Genomic DNA, 23,103 nt, shown 5'->3' with positions numbered 1-23,103 from the left:
TCAAATTAAAAGATAAATGTTTCTTAAATTTGACAATAGGTTTGTCTGAAATCTAACAGTTTTATTTAAAAATGTAATGAATATAACCAATTAATGTGCACAAGAGATTAAGCAAAATTAGTGTGTGATTTTATTGTTTTTCATTCTCCTTATGTGGATTTTAAACGTATACAAGTTTGCATAGTTTAATATCAAACTTTAAGACAAGTTCAGGTAAAAGTACAAACAAAAATTAATATTAACATTTCAAGAATACGTCTTACATCACTTAAACTTCAATTTTTAGTTTTGAAACAATTAAAAGCAACAATAAATAAAGATTCACATGAAACAATTACACTAGCATGTTTTACAAATACAGTTGTCATTGAAAAAGATTTTGAAGTAACTTGCATGCGAGTCCATTGTTGACATGACGTTTAAACAAATATACATACAAGTTTAAAACACATCCATAAGATTGTATGTACTTACTACCTCCTGATTTAGGATAACCTGCAATTAAACAAAAAATCGCTTAACGTAATTTTACATGATATGTGCTATTTAAGTTACAAATTAAATCAAAGTGTGCCTATATTTTCATTTGACAGTTTTAAATTCAATGCATCGATTATAGTTCTCTAGATACAAGTCTTTAATAGCCAATAACTTCAATAAGGTGTCGACTGATAATTTTGATCATATCAACGTATCTGAAAATCTGTCTATCTGTTATAATGTTTGTGATAATAGGCAAGTATGTCAACAACAACAACTGATGACAGCCGACAAACGACGGACGCAAATTGATAGAAAAATATCACACTTGCTCTTTTGCTAAGGTTTACTAAAATAGCACCGAGCCAGGTTCGTTGACGTTTGAATGAAAGAAAAACATATACTTTGTTGTCCACTATAGATAAATAGATAGCTGTCTATTACAGAATGCTTTCAACAACTAGGAGTATGAAATTTGCATAAGTATAGTTATCAACAAATAAAACAAACACTAAAAAAATTAAGCTATTTACATAAATTTAAAAAAAAAAACGTGTTCAGAAAAAACACAAGAAAACAACTTACAAGTTCACTGACTTGTGCGCTTGAATCATTCACAGGATTAGAAATATAGTTTAAAATATTGATCAATAAAATAACATAACGTCTAATGTATATGTACTAACGACAAGAAACACTTGCGTCTTCACTATGTCTACAATTATGGTGGTTCCATCTTCTTGGTGAACACTGAGATATGTCGTTCTCATATCCATTACAGTTTAAGTCATCTAACATAATTGATCCATACCCCTCACCAAATGCCGCATTTCCATATGCTGTTACGCTTCTAAAATTGTTCAAATAATAATGAAAGATAATCTGATAATTCTAATTGGTGGTGATTTTATTGAATATTGCTTATCAATTCAGAACATCGCGAAATTACAAAAGTGATACGTCAAGACGTTTTTCACTAGCGTCAACATCTTAACTAACAAATACAACAGTTGTTCCTAAACCAATTCAACCATCCAAAAAATACTTGCCTTCAACATATTTATTAGAAGTGTATTTCCATTTGATTATCACCTTGTATCCAGAATCCTAACAAGTAGTATAAATCAACAGGAAACGTCCTTTAAAACAGCCGTCATTAAAATACTAGTAGTGCGAGTAACATACATTTTAAATGTCATGGACAGATTTTAAATGACTTATTAAAGCTATATATAAAAACATAAGAAGATAATAGCTTGTATAATAGCATAAGAGACAAACTTTCAGCAGAGAAAAAATGACGAAGATTTAAGTTACTGAAGGTCACCATTCGACCTGCACACATCAGCAAAACACGTACCTCATAGTCAGTTAAAACGGCATCGATATGATCAATATTAAAAGTACTTAGTACCAACGACTTTAGCAAATCCGTCATTTAAAAAAACCGTCGTATAATATGTTATAAAGTATAAGCAATACGACTAAACACATTTCTTTAGAATATACTGCTGTTATACTGAGGAATAATACAATGCATGACATGTTGCGGCTATATAACCAAAAATATAACTTTCTTGCATAAAAGCATTACTTTAAGTGTGTAAAAAGGAGGGACGAAAGATACCAAAGGGACAGTCAAACTCATAAATCTAAAACAAACTGACAACGCCATGGCTAAAAATGAAAAAGACAAACAAACAACAGCACACATGACACAACATAGAAAACTAAAGAATAAACAACACGACCCCCCCCCCACCCCACAAAAAGAAACACGAACCCCACCAAAAAACTAGGGATGATCTCAGGTGCTCCGGAAGGGTAAGCAGATCCTGCTCCACATGTGGCACCCGTCGTGTTGCTTATGTGATAGCAAATTATTTATGATTTTAAGTGAGGATGCATTATTGTGTTTATCTCTATCAATTTTCGTGGTTTCAACAAACGTTGATTGACAAAATTCTTGTTATTTCTTCTCCTCCATGAACATAAAAACTTGCATTTTGAAATTTATCACGACCACGAACAATACAACATCTCACAAATAATTATGAATCTATCGATTATATGTTTGAACAAAACATATAATATTATTTCTCACGACCACGAACAATACAACATCTCACAAATAATGAATCTATCGAACTGATGTTGAACAAAATATATTATAATATTTCTGCTAAGTCAGAGGTTTCAACTCCTCATACATAGTTGGCTGTTCTAGTTAAGCATTTTGGTTGTATTATGCTATGCAACGCCTGCATAGTTTGCTTGTAAAGCTTATCTTCGAGTGAATAGTATAATATTGTTTATAATATAACAGAAACATTTGAAATTTGCTTAGCGTGATTTTAACATTTTTTAATACAAAAACCATCAAAACTATGAAATCAACTATGGGTCTTAAATGTTGTATTTCTGTAAATATTGACAATGCAGTTTCCCTTAGGAACTCCTTTTACGGCTAAAACTGTACCATTTTTACTATGAAGTTTTGGCAAAAATCTTATCCTAGAATTGAAAGTTCATATGCACCACAATTTTTTTCAAAGGTCAAAATACAGGGCTGTGCGGCATATTTTCAACGCTGGTATGCCCAGAGTTTAAACTAACACTAATTTTCTTAACTACCCCTACCTCGAATGAAAGGTTACCACAGATTCAAAAAATGTAAACAAAAGAGGGACGAAAGATACCAAAGGGACAATCAAACTCACAAATCTAAAACAAACTGACAACGCCATGGCTAAAAATGAAAAAGACAAACAGAAAAACAATAGTACACATGACACAACATAGAAAACTAAAGAATAAACAACACGAAACCCACAAAAAACTAGGGGTTATCTCAGGTGCTCCGGAAGGGTTAGCAGATCCTGCTCCACATGTGGTACCTGTCGTGTTGCTTATGTGATAACAAATCCCGTAAATACTCTAATTCGGTAGGTCACATTCATGAAAGGGAAGGGGATTGTAGTCACGACGTAAGGAACATATCCGATATCATTTGTGAAACGGTTATTCCATAACGGTCAACCAACTCGTAATGGCGTCCGTAAAATTTACGAAGGATGATTTCAACTTCACTATTTGGAACTCTTGGTTTAATAGCTTCCTTGTGAGCAGCAACCCTCCATCAAGAAAACCATGATAGGAAATGCAAGCACGGGAATATCGTATCAATTGGGAGATATATACCTCGTATGCAGGTGCTGCTGAAATGTTGCTACTTAGAAATGAAAAGTTCACAATTGGAAAGCTGAAATCATCTCTTTTGTAGTAAAGTTTTGTTTTCAACCGACCCTTTTTATTTACTGGTAACATTCCCAAGTTATGTCTCTGTGAGATGGAACACAGAGAGCATGATTGGAAACCAGTATGTAGACAAAATTAAGTTTCTATGAATATTCAAGATCTCCTCAAAAGAGGCGTGTTTTGAGAAACAGCTGTATTTACAAAGTGCAACCTAGACATGCTAAAGAGCGTAGTACATCATATTGAAAAAGGGTAACAACAAACCAATTATACCCGACTGTGCATGTGTTTAATGGAGTTTGAATCGTAGTTAATAAAACATTTATGAGAAGCTGAACTGAATTACCCATATCTGTTGTACCCCAACATTGCACATATTACTTTAGCTTCGTTTTTGTCAAAGTCGTCATCACAAATAGTTCCCCAGGCTCCATTATGGTATATCTCAACACGTCCTTCCCAATAATAATTACCACCAACTAGCCTTACATCTAAAAAATTAATATTATGGTAATTAAACGTATGATATATGCCTTCTTTGACACGAATCAAACTTTTGTACAGGGCATGAAAAAGACAGTTTCTTTTCTTTATACATTTCGATATGAAATCATTTGGCTTGAGTACAGACAAATAAAAAAAATAAAAAAAAGAAGATTTTTTTTTTTTTGCATGCATCATGAAAATGTGTACACTTAGGTATTAATTGCTGACCACGCTTACATGAACTTACAAGACATTTTCTAAACGCTAGATTTGACTTCGATATGCAAGTATAAACTTACTTGTATATGAGCCACTAGTATCTACTGAAAAACAAAATAAAACATAAAGATTGTAAATACATGTGTTGTTCTGATATATTCAAAACTTAAAGATTTGATTACAAAATATATTTCAACGTTTATATCTACAATGTCTTTTACTGCTCTTTTTGGGGCATTTTTGTACATTGTTTGTGATTATGTTGGTTTTTTTTAAACAGTCTGGTCTTTTGAATCGGCTTCAGATAGATGTTTTACACTCGGTCATGTCATAAATTAAAGGAATTGTGTACCAATAGTTTATAAATAGAGGTGCCAATGGACCGTATCAAAATCTAAAGCATCATGGGCAATTTCATTGTTCGTAGCCAAAATTGAAAATAATGTCATGTCATTGGTTAAATTTCCATTGTTTATGACATTTTCAACCAATCAGGACGTTTTTGTGAACACTTTTGAAAATTTTACCCAGAATGCATTAGATTCTGAAATGGCGAATTAAGGGTTATTCAAGCAGGCACAATGTCTATGAATCTGCTATTTGTTATGCTTATCTTACGATAAGGAATCACGTTCCAAGGACGCCTTTACTATAAATGCTATTTAAACAGCACCCGTTAAGAGTAAAATAACAAAAAATCCTTACTGGCATTTTTTTAAGCTTGCTAAACTGCTCAATAGTATGGCAGTCACATAAAATTCAATTAAGTTGACAACATTGAACAAAACAGACAGAAATAATAGGTAAAATTGTGAAAAACGGCAGTCAGTGTAATAATCTCTGTAAAAAAAAACCTGAATACATGTTAACAAAGAAAAGTGAAAGGACATAGGTAAACAGAAGACAGGAATATAAAAATTTAGCATAGCACAATAACACAACGACGGGATGTTTATGTACCGAGCCGCGTGAAATGGGTGTTACCTAGACATGGACGAAACAGAAAAAGTAATAGTTTATAAAGACAAATTAAAGAACTCTATAACACGTAATTAAGATGATAACCAATGTCAGTGACTAGAATCTAAACTTCTAGGCCATCGTGTATTTTTTGTAAAATTGATACGAAATATTGATCAACAAGGTCTTGGTATCTTCCGACGAACATTGAAAAAGAACGAGGCGTTCTTTCATATAACGCTGGTTCATCAACTTTCTGCTCAGACACTGATTGCGTATAAAAAAAGTCTGGGAACTAGCTGCAAGCTTCTGAAACTCGTATGAGTTGGGAAAGGTAAATTCCATAAACAGGTGAAGTAGGTACAAATATAAAAAAAAAAGATGTGGTATGATTGCCAATGAAACAACAGTCCACACGAGACCAAAATGACACAGAAATTAACAATTATAGGTCACCGTACGACCTTTAACAATGAGCAAATCCAATACCGCATAGTCAGCCATAAAAGGCCCCGAAATGACAATGTAAAACAATTTAAACGAGAAGAGTAACAGCCTTATTTATATAAAAAATTCAACGAAAAAAATATGTAACACATAAACAATAGACAACCACTGAATTACAGGCTCCTGACTTGGGACAGGCACATACAAACATAATGTGGCGGGGTTTAACATGTAAGTGGGATCTCAACCCTTACACTAACATGGGACATTGGTATAACAGTGCAACATAAGAACGAACTATAAAAATCAGATGGACAAAAAATACAAGCGGACGTGGCCGGGTACTTGTTCATCCCGATAACAAAAAGATACTAGGAACAGATCTGAGAGACAACTAGTTCAAAGCCACTTACAACTAATAGAAAAATCATGCATCTAAGACAAGTATATAAATACGTTAAGCTATGCCGATCCTTTATTACACATTGAATAGATTAATTAGAGGCGATAATATAGACCAAACACATCTTTTGATGTTGTGACTATTGTTCCACAACTCGTGAACCACACTGACATATTTTTGGAATGCTATATGATCAATTTCTTAACACAGTTTTCGATATAAATTTATCTAAATGTATAATAATGTTGAAGAATATTTTATTACTCCTACTTTTGCAGGACAATTATTAAACCTAGATATAACAAGTAAAGAAAAAACAATTACCTTATATTGAAATACTTACCGGAATAGAAAGACGTTGTGACTGATTCCTCAGTGGTTATTGAGCTGGAGTCTGACATAGAAAATAAGAGGACACGGACATTATTTGCATACTAAACTTGATGTCGATATGTTCAGATTTTGTTTTTGTTTCCTTTTAATTTTATCAGAAACCGGACACTCGAAATGTGCTTTATCTATTGGAAGCAAATATGTTTAGTTAAGTATTGTTTGCATTATGTATAGTTTAAAACCAAAGTCAAAGCATACACCTGATTTCTTTAATTTAATTATAATAGTAGGAATATCAACATGTTATCTTATACAAAAATTTATTAGCTCACCTGGCCCAAAGGGCCAAGTGAGCTTTTCTCATCACTTTGCGTCCGTCGTCGTCGTCCGTCGTTAGCTTTTACAAAAATCTTCTCCTCTGAAACTACTGTGCCAAATTAAACCAAACTAGGCCACAATCACCATTGGAGTATTTAGTTTTAAAAAACGTGTGGCGTGACCCGGCCAATCAATCAAGATGGCCGCCATGGCTAAAAATAGAACATAGGGGTAAAATGTGATTTTAGCTTATAACTCTGAAACCAAAGCATTTAGAGCAAATCTGACATGGGGGTAAAAATTGTTTATCAGGTAAAGATCTATCTGCCCTGTAATTTTCAGACGAATCTGACAACTGGTTGTTGGGTTGCTGCCCCTGAATTTTCAATTTTGAGGAAATTATACCGTTTATTGGCTACAATCTTGAATATTATTATAGATAGAGATAAACTGCAAACAGCAATAATGTTCAGCAAAGTAAGTTCTACAAATAAGTTAATATGACTAAAATGGTTAGTTGCCCCTTAAGGAGTTATTGCACTTTATAGTCATTTTTTACCAATTTTTCCTAATTTTTACCAATCTTTTACAAAAATCTTCTCCTCTAAAACTACTGGTCCAAATTTAACCATACTTGGTCATAATCATCATTGAGGTATCTAGTTTAAAAAATGTGTGCGGTGACCCTGCAAACCAAACAAGATGGCCGCAATGGCTAAAAATAGAACATATGGGTAAAATGTAGATTTTGGCTTATAACTCTGAAACCAAAGCATTAAGAGCAATTCAGACATGGGGTTAATTTGTTTTGCAAGTCAAGATATATCTGCCCTAAAATCCAACAACTGGTTGTTGGGTTGCTGCCCCTGAATTGGAAATTTTTGTTAAGGAAATTTTGCTGTTTTTGGTTATTATCTTGAATATTTTATTGATAGAGATAAACTGTAAACAGCAATAATGTTCAGCAAAGTAAGATCCACAAATAAGTCAACATGACCAAAAAGGTCAGTAGACCCCTTAAAGAGTTATTGCCCTTTATAGTTAATTTTTAATATTTTTTTTAATTTTGTAAATTTTGGTAAATTTTAACAAAATATTTTCCTCTGTAACTAATGGGCCAAGTTCATTATAAATTGAGATAATTGTAAGAAGCAAGAATGTTCAGTTAAGAAGGATCTACATACAAATCACCATCACCAAAACACAATTTTGTCATGAATCCTTCTGTCCTTTGATTAATATGCACATAGACCAAGGTGAGCGACACAGGCTCTTAAGAGCCTCTAGTTTTAAAAGAAAAGATAATCGTTATCATTTTTATTTTACCATTTTCATCGAAACGAGAAACTGTGCTATGTCGAAACATGTTCTATATGATATGGTTTATAATCAGCAACTGTCGATAATGTATTTCGACTTATAGATAAACTATCGAGCAAAAAAAATTAACCTTCTTTTTCATGAATAAAAAATTCACTTACTAAAATAAAAGTCATTTAAATTATCTTAATCTGTAAATGCAAATCACATGATATTTCTAGATAATAAATATTCGTTGTTTCTAGAAAGAAAAATTTAATAAAATGCAAACACGATGGATTAATACAGATGACACAATTTTAATCGCAAAGGAAAAAGTAAAATAACAAAAATACTCTAAGACCAATTCAAAATGGAATGCTCTTTATAACGTTGCATACTAAAAAATTTAAACATATTAGACGAACGCAATGCACCTGCCATATTCCTGTCTTGGTAGAGGCATTTTCTGATATAAGAAAATAAAAAAACAAAAAGTGGAAGTCCTTTAAACCTGACAAAATCAAATGTTTGACTATACCAACCACCTGAGCGAATAGAAAACGACTGTAATGTTAATGATTGGTACAGCCATATTCCGACAAAAATGGTGATGTAAACCTGCTTGTATAGGTAAATTAATCTCTTACAATACAAAACAGACATAATAGGTAAAGGTGTCCAAAATTAGGGTACAGATTCAGATTCAATATTTTATTAAAGTCTCACTACTTGCAATACATACTGGTACATGTACACCAGTCAACATTGTGATATAATCTTACTATAACTATAAAAACAAATACCTATGTAAACAAGGAAACACATAATGACACATAATCATTCTATAGACAAAACATGTAATGAAGTTTATGCAATTTGCGTTAAAAGGCACGTTATTTTACTTCAATTTAAATTTATGAAACCACCGAAACAAACAGTACATTAAATATTTCACTAACATACCACATTCAATATATAACTTGTAACTGCAGTAAGTGTTGCTTCCGAAGTTGCGTCCAGTACAATCGTCTACGCCATTACTATTGAAATATCCAGGACAAAGAAAATCTTTAACTATAGCTGGTTGACTTTTATAGTATTGGGATACGCTATATGCTCTAAAAAAGAATGGACTATATTGGATGCTGGATGTGTACTGATTGATAAATTGCAGTCTTACATGAATGATTTTGATTATTAGTTTATTAGTTATTGCTGTTAGCATTGAACTAGCTGTCTGTTACTGTGAGTACTAACTGATTTGTATAGTTTGTTTTTTATGTTGTACTGTTACACCACTAAACCAGGTTAGGGGAGGGTAGGCGTGCGTTCAACCAACTTTAACACCGTCACTTTTTGAATGCGCCTGTCCAAAGACAGGAGGCTGTAATTCAATGGTAATCGTTTTCTGCTGTGTTACATATTTGTTTTGCATTTATTATTTTGTACATAAATTAGGCCGTTAGTTTTCTTGTTTTATTTGTTTTACATTTGTCATTTCAGAGTCTGTAATGGCAGACTATGCGGTTTGGACTTTGTTAAAGGCTGTACGGTAATTAATAGTTGTTAATTTCTGTGTCATTTTGGTCTTTTGTTAAGAGTTGTCTAATTGGCAATCATATCACATTCGCTTTTTTTTTAATTTTTAGATTTAAACTTGGAAAATATTGTTTGGCAATATGGGACAGAAATAATACAAGTTGAAAAACACGTATACGAATATACTTTCACATAAATTGCTATTGATTAATATTAGCTCTTGCGTATAAATGTATCTGATAAAAATTCTTATAATCATGATCGTTAGATCTATAAGACAAATGCCTGTTGTATAAGCAGTCTAAAAGTATCAATACGTACGATGAGTATCCAAGATAGCGACAGACTGAGTTGAACTGGTATGCATATTGATTAGAGTTGTAACAGACATATCCCCATCTTCCGTTAATGTAAAGCATAAGTGATCCTCGGTTTCCCCCGGTTAAGCGTATCGGAATATGACCTGTATCAACAAATTACCATGTGACTTGGTTTGATAAGTTACTGGTTAAATGGTAAAATAGCAGAACAAAGCAATTTAAAACTTAAGTATCTAAAACCTCTAAACTTACGGAAATCCATTAAATGTTTTTAACTTTCCTTATTCAAATGAACTCCTATTTGTGGATTTATATAGAGATGAAGTATATATTAAAGACATATATATAACTAAAATCGTTAAAATTATTCACCCATTCGATGTTTGTAATTGTGTCTTAATTTTTTATTTCCAATTTGTTTTGCATGTCGTGTGCTTATATCTAAATAACCAGGAGCCTGTAATTCAGTGGTTGTCGTACAAATAAGGACGTTAGTTTACTCGTTTGAATTGTTTTACATTGTCATGTCGGGTCATTTTATTTCTGACTTTGCGGTATGGGTTTTGCTCATTGTTGAAGGCCTTACTGTGTCCTATAGTTGTTAATGTCTGTGTCATTTTGGTCTCTTGTGGATAGTTGTCTCATTGGCAATCATACCACATCTTCTTTTTTATATATCCATACATCTGGACTAACACATTTAATTGTTTATCATTTTATATCTGTTAGTTTATTCAAAATAGAGTTTTATCAGTAGAATATACTGATTCTGTAAATCGCAAAACGATTAATTATATATAATCTTGTGATATTTTGTAAGATAGTTTCAGTAGATTTCTGTTGTAAGATCCTGTCTTCTCAAGTCAAATGAAACACGTTCCTCTATTTCTAATCTTCTGTTGTACATACATAGCGAGATTTCATACTCATGAATTAATGTGAATCTTACGTGAAATTTATGCGAATGTCACCTCAAACAAGCTAATACGTGCAATCAGTTCATGTGAGTTTCACATGAATTACATGTGAAACTCATGGGAATTTCACGTGAAAATCACATGACTTTTTTAAAGTGAAATTCACGTGACTTTTTTTAAAGTGAAATTCACGTGACTTATCTTAAAGTGAAATTCACATGAATTTAACTGTAGTTAAAAAAAACTCTAAATTGTAAAATCTAATCAAAATCATGAAAAGCACAAAGCTTTTTTCTGAAACGTTCAAATGAAATACACATGAATTTGTTTTACTTCAGATTCATGTGAATCATAATTCACGTGAAATTCACATAAAATTTTCCATGTCTTGTTTGAGTTGAAATTCATGTGAATTTTTTGACGTGAGATTTACGTTGAAAAGTTTGCTTTCGTTTTAAAACACGATACATCATATTGAAAATAAGGCAATGCAAATTATGATAGTAACATGCAATATTTAAATAGATTTTTATAGTATTTTAGTAGGTTCTGAAACAATAGTGTTCTTTAAAATAATGTGACCATAAATAGATAATTAAACTTTACGGAATAAAAAAAAAGAAAGAAGAGAGTCGAAAAGCGCTATAATTAAACTGTACATACCATATTGTCCAACTGTAACATACCCTAACGTCGTAATTTCGTAAGTCGTAGTCTCAGAATCTAAAAATAAATTTCAAAATTTGTTTTTCGCAGAGAAAGAGAACAAGAACATAGTTATAATACAGATGGGATATCATATAATTGATATTCAGAAATCAGACAGCACTTAGGAAAATAATGAAGAGGAGGACCGACAAACAACAATTAACATCAAACGAAAAATAGTTACCAATTCCTGACATCGCAATCTTACAAATATATGATATTTTCTTAGACTTTAATACAATGTATCAAAAAATACTAATCTCATGAATTGGTGTTAGCTAGGAGAAATGACAAAAACTATTAAATATTATTTTTTTTTTTCTTCTGTTCTATTATAATGAAAATGACAAGTGGAATAATAATTCGCATTTAGCGTCAAATTTGGTCTGTCCAAATAAGCTAAGAAACATCGCTGATGAATTATTCATTTGTAAGTGAATTATTCGACCTCAGTGAATCCTAATTCGTGTGAACTTTGATTTAACCCTTAAGTTGTACATGGATTGCACATGTATTCAGCTATAGAAAAGAATGTCAACATTATAAGTGAAAAAAAGGTGAACCATTTGGTTGACTGATTCGATCCACAAGATACAGGCACGCACGATGATAAACATACCTTTTTACCTACAATAGGAAATCAAACAGACTTTGCAAAATCCAATTGTCTCTATCTTTTTATATTTGATTTTATGTTTATATCGGGTTATATGACTGTCGGTAGTCTTCGGAGGACACCTCGAATGTAAGATTGCATCTAGACAAAATTAAAATGTTGATACATGTCATCGTGTCTATGTATTGTTTATTGTTTATTTTAGACTTTTTGTAATTTGAATATACGTTTTAGCATGTTATAATTTGAATATGAGAATTTGAGTCAAATCAGTGAACATGAAGTTGACAGCTAATGCCCCTTGAAAAACAATATTAATCTAAGTATCGAGAAATGAAATATTCAAAGATCTTACTACAGTGTTTGATAACTTTTTATACGATTCGAACTCACATCCTCAGTACTCACAGCTAGGTTAGTGATACATTAGCAGGACTACTTATACCACTCGGCTACCATAGCCCCCGTGCTTAAATGATATATTAGTTGTGCATTGCTAAATTGATTTAATTAAAATTTTAAATTACATAACAAACATGGGCAAATCAAATAATAATGGACATATTTGCTTTACCGTTAAGATAGGACATGAATTCGGTACTTTTGATAACTATTTACACCACTGGGTCGATGCCACTGCTGGTGGACGTTTCGTCCCCGAGGGTATCACCAGCCCGGTAGTCAGCACTTCGGTGTTGACATGAATATCAATTATGTGGTCATTTTTATAAATTTCTGTTTACAAAACTTTGAATTTTTCGAAAAACTAAGGATTTTCTTACCCCAGGAGTAGATTACCTTAGCCGTATTTGGCACAACTTTTTGGAATTTTGGGTCCTCAATGCTCTTCAACTTTGTATTTGTTTGGCTTTTTAACTGTTTTGATCCGAGCGTCACTGATGAGTCTTATGTAGACGAAACGCGCGTCTGGCGTATAAAATTATAATCCTGGTACTTTTGATAACTATACGGAATGTAGTCAACAATCTAAATTATAATTACTAATAACATCACTATGATGGGCAACATTATCAAAAAACAAAGGAAAAATGAAAACAATACTTTGTTGAATTCGTGCATCCTACGCACATTTTTGGATTAACCTGCATCAGAAAAGCTCAAAGACGGATTTTGAAAATTGAGGATGCATAACAACCGAAACATTTGAAGAGCTACATAACCAAAAAGTACCTAAAGATAGTCAAATAGATATCGGAATATGTGGTATGAGTGCCAATGAGACAACTCTCCATCCAAGTCACAATTTAAAAAAGTAAACTATTTAGGGTCTAGGAACGGTCTTCGACACGGAGCCTAGGCTCACACCGAACAGCAAGCGATATAGGACCCTAAAAGTTATAAGTGTAAAACCATTCAAAAGGGAAATGCATAAAGAAGATTAGCTTTGCCTGAGGAAGATGCAATCCTAATTTCTTTTTAATTTTACAATCAATGAACAGACAATTTAAGAAAGGTTTGTTATAAAGCATGTCATTACCGGATTTTTAATGATGTGTTGCAATTATGAACTTAAAAATTATTTCGCTGAACTTATTCTAGGAAACACATACATGTGGAATAAGCATTATACATTGTTTCGGAAAATAAAAATTTATTTGTACAAGGCTTAGATACAGGTAGAAAACCAAACTTTGCCGAGAGAATGTTGGTTATTCTTTATATACTGCAACTCCTACAGGTATTCCAAATCAAATATTTAGGGTTAAACCATCTTTTTGTAGTGAATGACGTGAAAAGTCTGAGGAACTGTACTTTTATTGACGTCATAACTTAAACTCTACGGAAACGCATTGTCAACGTCATAACAAGGCGAAATACGGTCAGTGATATGAAAATTGATAGGGTACAATCAACAGTGTTTTTTTCTTTCTATGACGTCATATGTTTATGGATGCCTAAGAGTCACTTAGAGGTGGAATGGTCAATAAAGATATTTGCATCAAACTAGTTGTCATTGGAATCAGAATGTTCTCTTAATAATAATGAAATACAAATATAGTGTACTTTAATATAATAAAAAAAGTTCTATACAGAGAAAATGGGGGGAATTGCCTAATTTGACCATAATAAACCTGAAATCAGGTCATATGCATACCCATAGACATGATATAGGCACATTTCCCATAATCCAAACTGTATAAAATTCATAGGTTTTACCTGACCTTTTTAACAAATTACGCTTCAGGGTACGGTTTCCTGAAAAAAGCTACAGTGACTGCAAATATATTTTTAATTTTCACTGCCAAAAACAGGATGTTTACAGTGTTGTTTCCCCTCAAAACAAGCTTATTTAATCTAATTTTTTAAATCATTTTATTAATTCAACCTGTTTTAATTGAAAGCTAATCAACTAATCAAAATAATCGGACAAAAAGCAAAACGGACCAAACCCAACAGACAGAAAGCAAAACTGTTGGACGAAAAGCAAAAATGTCGGACGAAAGCAAAGTTATCGGACAAAAAACAAAACAGACCGAAAGCAACGGACAAAAACAAAAGTGTCAAACAAAGAGCGAAATTATCTAACAAAAAGCAGAAGCGGATAACATTCTACAAATGGTTTCCTTCCGGTGACACTAATTAGATTTTACAGTAAAAACTTTGGTAGATGGATACATGTATAGAATGGAAATAGATACATTTTAATATCGATATGAAAATCATGATATCACTTACCTGTAGATATTTCTGATGGATCTTCAGTAGAGATACGTATACCTTAAACAAAAAATTCAATTTTGAGATTCACTATACCAAAAATAATATGAGGCAGGCATTACCTGTGAATGGGGACGAAGTTTGTTTAAATTATTTTTTTTGTAACTTAAATATTTGTTAAAAAAAAGAAACGGAAATACCGTAACGTTTCCGATTTTGGTTCTGTTGTTAGGGATTTTACTTGTGACGTTATTTAAGTTATGACGTCATGTTCAAAGTAAACAAAGAAACGCAAGGCATCAGGTAACGTTTATTCATACCAAAGACAAAGAATGATTAAAAATGAAATATTGGTATTGTGTTCCTTGAGTTCCTATATTTTACTAGACTAATCAAAGTCTCACGACAACAAGACCGGAAGAAGGAAGTAGAGTTATGTGTTCTGCGCAGATCCGGAAATTAAAAAACGCGACAAAAAAAAAATTGAACGATTTTGAGTTCATTAGTACAATGAAAAATTCGGGAAATTTTCCCGATTTTTTTTTTTTTTTTCTTTTTATTGAATTTTCTACTGTAATAGGGGACTTCGTCCCCATATTAACTCGGAATAAATTTTAATCAAATCTACAGAAACTCCAATACAAATAGAAAGTGCTTTGAGAGTTATAGTTTGGGCACATTCGAAGCGATATATCTGCTTGTTTATGTGTTTCAAGACTCCACCAAGATGCAATTCGGAAGCTTTCCAATTCAGGTTTGCTCCATAAATGGCTTAATTTACCAGGTCAACCCTCAGTTCATTCATGTTTTAATCACTATTCAATAACATTTTGGCAAATAGATAAACAAATAAATAAAATGTAGCAAAACATGTCCTCCAAAACGTCAACAGCGCTTCAAATTGAGCTACACACACAACTCTTAAAAGATACCTTAATCTTTTCATGATACTCAATAAGTGTTCATCTTAAAGCAACATGACGGATGCCACATTTGGAGCATAATCTGCTTACTCTTTCGGAGTATATGAGAGCACCTGGTTGTAATCATGTCGCTCAGTCTTTAGAAGAGTTGTTCTTTGTCTTCTTATTTGTTAGCCGTGGCGTTGTTAGTATAATATTCTCGACATGAGATTAAATATTCTTTTGATATTTTTTGTCTCTCTTTAAAAGCTTTCTACCATAAACAGAAACAAACGGATATGGTTAAAATGCTCATACTCACATACCTTCCGCTCTGTGGTTAGTGCCCAGTATGGCAACCATACATTTCTGATTTTTATATTGAAATGAATTCTAAAAACTGAGTTAACAAAGCAAATAATTGTTATTGTAATTCCTGTAAATTAAGTGTTTTACGATCTACTTAGAAGGTTATTCTTACTTACCATTATCAAAAAACCAAAATGCAGATATTACGTTCAGAAAGACGCAACTCATCTGTAGATATAAGAATTAAATCATTAAGATATACATACAATATCTATATATTACAGATCTAAAAAAAAAAAACACACTCTCAAATTTGAAGTTTTACACCCTATGATTTTACTGTACTATACAAAAAGATTCGTTTGTTCATTAAAATAGTTTAAGTTGAAATTGGAAATGTGTCAAAGAGACAACAAGTAGACCATAGAGCAGAAACCAGAAACCAACACAAGGCCAATGTGTCTTTCACACAGCGTGAAAATCATATTTCAGATGATTGGCACCTGAACAAATGTGTACAGTGAAAATGTACACCACATTCAACTTCGAAACAAATAAATGAACCAAAATTTAAGAAATAGACATTAATGCAGTCTAAATGCTTCTGACTTGTGACAGGCACAAACACACGGCAATACGCACAGTGAAACTTAGCTTAAACGAATTCCGATTCTGATGAATAGGTAACAGAAGAAATAGTTATCAAAGTAACCAAGATAATAATTTACTACGCCAGACTCGCGTTTCGTCTATATAAGACTCATCTGTGACGCTCATATCAAAATATTTATAAAGCCAAACAAGTACAAAGTTAAAGAGCATTGAGGATCCAAAATTCAAAAAAGTTGTGCCAAATACGGCTAAATTAATCAATGTCTGAGATGAGCAAATCCTTAGTTTTTCGAAATTTTCAAAGTTTTGTAAACAGGAAAATTATAAAAATGACCACATTATTGATATTCATGTTACACCGAAGTGCTGAATACTAGGCTGGTGATACCTTCGGGAAAGACACGTCCACCAGCAGTGGCATCGACCCAGTGGTGTAAATAGTTATCAAAGGTACCAGGGTTATTATTTAGTACGCCAGACGCGCGTTTCGTCTACATAAGACTCATCAGTGACGCAATTATCAAAATATTTATAAAGCAAAACAAGTACAAAGTTGAAGAGCATTGAGCATCCAAAATTCAAAAAAGTTGTGCCAAATACGGTTTAGGTAATCTATGCTTGGGATATGAAAATCCATAGTTCATCAAAAATTTCAAAGTTTTGTAATCAGGAAATTTATAAAAATTACCACATTATTGACATTCATGTCAACACCGAAGTTTTGAATACTTGGCTGGTGATACCCTCGGGGACGAAACGTCCAGCAGCAGTGGCATCGACCCAGTGGTGTAAATAGTTATCAAAGGTACCAGGATTATAATTTAATATGCCAGACGCGCTTTTGCGTTTCGTCTACATAAAACAGGTATCATGTCAACAACTTTTTTTTTAATAAATGAAGAATTAAGAATGAAAAAAGGGAATGTGTCGAAAAGACAACAACCCGTCTAAAGAGCGCAAAACAGTCGAAGGCTAACAATGGGTCTTTAATGCAGAGAGAATATCCCGCACCAGGAGGCGTGCTTCAGCTTTCTCCTTAACACAAATATTTACTAGGTCAGTGTTAATGGAAGTCATAGTAAACTCCGAAATATATATAAGAAACTAAGATACAAATAAAATTGAGAAGGGAATTGGGAATGTGTCAAAGAGACAACAACCCGACCTTAAAGCAGACAACAGCCGAAGGCCACCAACGGGTCTTCAATGTAGCGAGAAACTCCCGCACCCGTAGGTGTCCTTCAGCTTGCCCCTTAAAAATATGTATACTAGTACACTGATAATGGACGTCATACTAAACTCCGAATTATACACAAGAAACTAAAATTAAAAATCATACAAGACTAACAAAGGCCAGAGGCTCCTGACTTGGGACAGGCGCAAAATTGCGGCAGGGTTAAACATGTTTATGAGATTCCCCCTCCCCCTATACCTCTAGACAATGTAGAAAGGTAAACGCAAAACAAAACGCACATAAAATGCAGTTCAAGAGAAGTCCGAGTCCGATGTCAGAAGATGTAACAAAAGGAAATAAATAAAATGTTAAACATGTTTTTGATATATCAACCCTCACCCTAACTTTTGAGCCAATGTAGAAAAAAAGCCAGCAATACCCACAGTAAAACTCATTTTAAAAGAATTATCAGTCCGATGTCAGGATATGTAACAAAAGAAACTAAACAAAATGACAATAATACATAAATTAACAAATTAAGGACTACTATCAGTTACTAACATACCAGTTCCAGACCTCAATTAAATTGATTGAAAGATTATGTCTGCATGAAATGAATACCAAGTATAATCCCTCTCGTTATGGGTTGAGTATCTTACCATCATAAAATACAAGAGAAGAACATAACACGTATCATACCAACAACTGGTTTTAGATGATCTGGTGATGAAATTTAGTAAATGTTTTGACTAGTTTGTGATATCGAAAACCCTAGTGTACATGTAATAATTTTTAATAATACATTGGTTTCCTTCTCTAAAACCACATACGTTATTACATACACGAGCGAATCATATAAGTTAAGATATGTAAAACAAGATGGTGACAAGGGAACGTCACTACTTAAAAATATGGAAATGTAAAATCATCTGTTTTATCGTAAATTTTGGTCTTTTAAGCTTCCCGTTAAATGATATAGATGTGAAGATCCAAGAAAGGGCAGTCTCCGTTGTTAATAATAGCTTTATTTAAAGTTAGTTCAGCAGGATAAATATCGTTCGTGTACATACAGAAGACGTCATTATTGAGTGCCAAAATTTATCCATATATCAGAAAGTGTTATTAAATTTTTGTATCAGATGTTGTTTTGCAAATGTTAGTAACCCATACCAATACAGAAACATGTCTGCAATAAGTGGTGCACAGTAAGTTCCAATGGGAATTCCGATAGCTTAACGATAAACGGAATAAAAATTCAAATACAATTATCGTATCAAACCAAATTAACATATACCTATTGTTTGTTGTAACTAGAAATTGACCTAAGTGAGTTTGAGCACGTACTTTTCGTTTAGACTTTTTAGATGTCATTTCATTAGGTGTGTGAATGCTTTCTTAATGAGATTATCATAATTAGGATACAAGTAGGTACATATAGAGTAGAAAAATCTAAACTTTGAAAATATTTGAAATCAACGATATGATCATGCAATCTATCAAGTACTTTCAAAGAACTTTTGACACTCCAAAAGTAGTTATTTCCACTACAATGTATTTATATACCATATATATATATATATATATATATATATATATATATATATATATATATATATATATATATATATATATATATATATATATATATATATATATATATATATGGTATCTGTCAGATTCATCCATATCTATTTATAAATTACTACTTTCGTTATGTTTCACAACGTATTATTTGTACAATACAATTGTATTATTTGTGTATTGTCTGAAAGTCACATGAAACGAGTGACTTGCGAAAAAATAAAGTTTATTCAATTCTTCATATCATTAACTTAGTCTTCCGTGCACGATTCAATCATTGTTTACGCAAAACAATTCCATCGGCAAGTTATGATGTGAAAATATGGCTGCTTAATAATTGTCGTGTTTTGAAGCCCATAGGTTACCGATTGTAAACTTTATAGTAAACAATCAATAGACAAGCATGGACATTGACCACGTGAATAACAATAAGATAATAGTTTATTTATGAGTTTACAAGAAAGGTCACGCTGAGTACACTGCATTCGGAAAACATATCAGTGAATTGTTTACTTGAAGCATACGTCAACTTACAATAAGTAAATTTCGTAAAAATTTTACAAATTATAGAATTTTCTTTAAAAATAGTATATGAACATAAGTTTAATAATGCGAACTAACCATTAAGTTATGAAATAAAACATATGCAATAATTAGTTTTCATTTGAAGTTTCATATGACTTTAAGTTGTTTATATAATTGACATCATATTACACATTTCAATTTGTCGGAATGTTTATCAATATATGCTGAAATCTTGTAACATCGCATGCCATCGTTTTAATTGTTCGTTTCTGATTTATTGGTTGATACGATCCTTTGCATATTTCAGTAGGCTGTTATAGTGTCCAAAATGTAACAAAAATGGAAATTTCGACTTCATAGAAAAGAAATAACATCTCAACATATATTTTTTTGTTATTTTAATTCAACGTACACATTTTACAGACAAATAACATGCTTAAAGATTTCCGACTCAAAATAAATACTCACAGAGACTAGAATTACAAGCATTGTATTCCCTTGACCAGAGTCTGGTTAATGGAGTAAACAAAATATCAGATAATGAAATTTACAAAAATCTGATATTGTCCTTATTGGGCACAAAAAGGGATTTTTTTAAATTGCGATCTGTTTAATCTATATTTTTTTTCCAAAAAAAGAAAGAAACAATAACGATAAATTTTATAGATGTTTATATTAACTTTCTAATAGAGTAAAGACATAATGTATTACAAATAAAAAAAAACACAAATGAATTCGAATTCACCTTGTTACATTGAACTAAATGATAAAACAAGTATTGATTTTTATCAAGTACTTCCCTCTTATTAAGTTTGCTTTATCTTTAAATTTATCATAATAACCGTCTTATTTGATACGATTTTTTTTTCGTTCAAGCAACACACAGTGATCTCATGATTACAACTATTTACGAAGTCAGTCATTGCTTTTGGTGGATTATATTTTGATTAGAAATAAAACTCACTTCATAAACATATAAAACGTTGTTTTTAAGTTGTCTTAAATTCAATATGTATCGCATTATTGTCTTTTTGATTCGAGTTTATAGCTAATTCATATGCAATTATACCGCGTTTCCTGCGAATGTTAGGTGTCCCGGAAAGGTAATCAGGTCCTGCATTAAATTTGCAGCTGTCGTGCTGCTCATATCTAGTAAGTTTCATTCGATTAATTTTTATTATTTTTTGCTTTATTGGCAATGAAAAATAAATTTTACATAAATGCAAGTAAAAGCAAAAAATTTGAAATGAAAAGACAATAGCATGTCTGTCTGTCTGTCATTGTTATACCGGGGGTATTCATAATGTCTTTGTACCAAGTCAATGTTTTAGTTTAGATAATTTGAAAAGTTTATTTATCAGTACTTAATAACTTAGAATTGTTTAAAACTAAAAATAGCTTCTCAAAAATCGTTGTAAATATTTAGCAATATTTGTGTTGTTGATTGCTTATCACTATTTATAGATATCACGAATTAAAGTCCGAATGGCCTATTTATGTTTGGTTGTTAATATGACTTTATTGATCAAACGTTTAATCACGATATTTTGTCATGATTTAAAAAAACTACGGAAAAACCGATGGAAACAGACAAACAAACAAAACCAAAACAAGCAAAAATGTTAATTGTCGAAAATGGGGTCCATAATGAATGGAATATTTCCTTTTTTTTTTTAAATTAAAAACTTAAAACAAGATAAAAAGTTGATACTTGAAAAAAGAACATTTTATCTTATGAACCAGTGTTTATTACTATTGACACTTTATTGGACAAATCTCGTAGCCACACACTAGGCAGATACAAGCAAAAACAAACACGCAAAATATTGATTCAAAAGAAATATTTGGAATATTTTCTAATAATCCCATTTGGAACCATACTACATCTTAATTAGAAATCACCCCCCCCCCCACCCCACCCCCACGTAAGTCACTCTGTTTTGGCCTGATACGAAATTTTATCTTTCATAATGAAAATCGTAGTAAAAAGATCATATCAGAGATAGAAATGTGTGTGGTTTTCTTTTAAGTGTGTTTTCATTTGGGAATTTTCACGACATACAGTCAGACTTTTCATAAGACAAAATACCTAAACCAATTTGCATTTGGAGGCCATAACCACTCTCGGCTTGTGGTTTGTTCTGCACTCAGTTGGAAACGTTGATTGATTGAAACATAACAACGCCAATGTATTGTATTGATTGTCACATGTATTAATCTGTATTATCTCCCTTACTCCATGTGTCATGATTATACATGTATGATTGATGGGTTATTTCCCTTTACTGTTTACCGCCTCACGATCATTATTAAATGTGCCTCATTAACGATCACATGTGTTATGTTTTCTCTGCTTACTAGCGGTTTAAGAAACCCACATCTCAAATAACTCAACAATTTGAACATTATTCCACTCTAGAAGCAAAAGGTGAGCAGGAAAATTTGTCATTTATTCTGACTAACACGACAACATTTTCTATTGTTGGACTTATCTGATCTTTACAAAATGGCAGGCACACGTGCTCCAAAACAATGGTCACTCTCAAAAGTTGAAACAATAACATCATTTGAAGCATGGAGACAAAACTTACAATATACCTTGTCCCTTGATCAAAACTTCGCAGCGTTCCTTGTAGATGGATTTACATGGCTGAAGAAAACCAACGCCAATCCTTTACGTGGCATTGTTGACGATGGCGAGGCGGTTGCCGAAGCTAACCGACGAACAGCAGCCCAAAAGTGCACACATTTGGACCTTATGCTTGGGACATCCATTAATTCTATTTGGCAGTCAATTCGTCTACACTACGGATTTCAGTCTACTGGTGGACACTTTCTTGATTTTAATAGCATCTTTTTGGAACCAGATGAGCGTCCTGAGGACTTATTTCAGCGATTGGCTAGTTTTATTGAAGACAATATGCTTCGTGCCGGTGGCAATATTCATCACCACGGAGAAGTACCTGAAGCCGACGAAGAACTATCGCCTTCTTTGGAAAACCTGATTGTACTAAC

At 32.4% G+C, this 23,103-nt stretch overlaps 1 protein-coding gene across 1 annotated transcript in view; it reads right to left on the bottom strand.

The window, feature by feature from the left end:
• The window catches only part of LOC143052563 (scavenger receptor cysteine-rich domain-containing protein DMBT1-like), a 100,085-nt gene extending 79,467 nt beyond the window's left edge, over nucleotides 1-20,618 (bottom strand). The window contains exons 1-11 of the mRNA XM_076225618.1: nucleotides 20,557-20,618; nucleotides 16,373-16,424; nucleotides 15,004-15,045; nucleotides 11,646-11,705; nucleotides 10,067-10,208; nucleotides 9,170-9,324; nucleotides 6,597-6,647; nucleotides 4,524-4,547; nucleotides 4,085-4,229; nucleotides 1,167-1,330; nucleotides 475-495 (exon numbers count right to left, since the gene is read on the bottom strand). Coding sequence (XP_076081733.1) covers nucleotides 475-495; nucleotides 1,167-1,330; nucleotides 4,085-4,229; nucleotides 4,524-4,547; nucleotides 6,597-6,647; nucleotides 9,170-9,324; nucleotides 10,067-10,208; nucleotides 11,646-11,705; nucleotides 15,004-15,045; nucleotides 16,373-16,424; nucleotides 20,557-20,577 — 877 coding nt within the window. The 5' untranslated portion in view covers nucleotides 20,578-20,618. The remainder of the gene's footprint in view (nucleotides 1-474; nucleotides 496-1,166; nucleotides 1,331-4,084; nucleotides 4,230-4,523; nucleotides 4,548-6,596; nucleotides 6,648-9,169; nucleotides 9,325-10,066; nucleotides 10,209-11,645; nucleotides 11,706-15,003; nucleotides 15,046-16,372; nucleotides 16,425-20,556) is intronic.
• Between the last annotated feature and the right edge of the window lie 2,485 nt (nucleotides 20,619-23,103).

Source organism: Mytilus galloprovincialis, chromosome 11, assembly GCF_965363235.1.
Source record: "Mytilus galloprovincialis chromosome 11, xbMytGall1.hap1.1, whole genome shotgun sequence".
Classification (NCBI taxonomy): domain Eukaryota; kingdom Metazoa; phylum Mollusca; class Bivalvia; order Mytilida; family Mytilidae; genus Mytilus; species Mytilus galloprovincialis.
The sequence above is the reverse complement of the archived record's forward strand: the minus strand, read 5'-3'. Positions and strand labels throughout refer to the sequence as shown.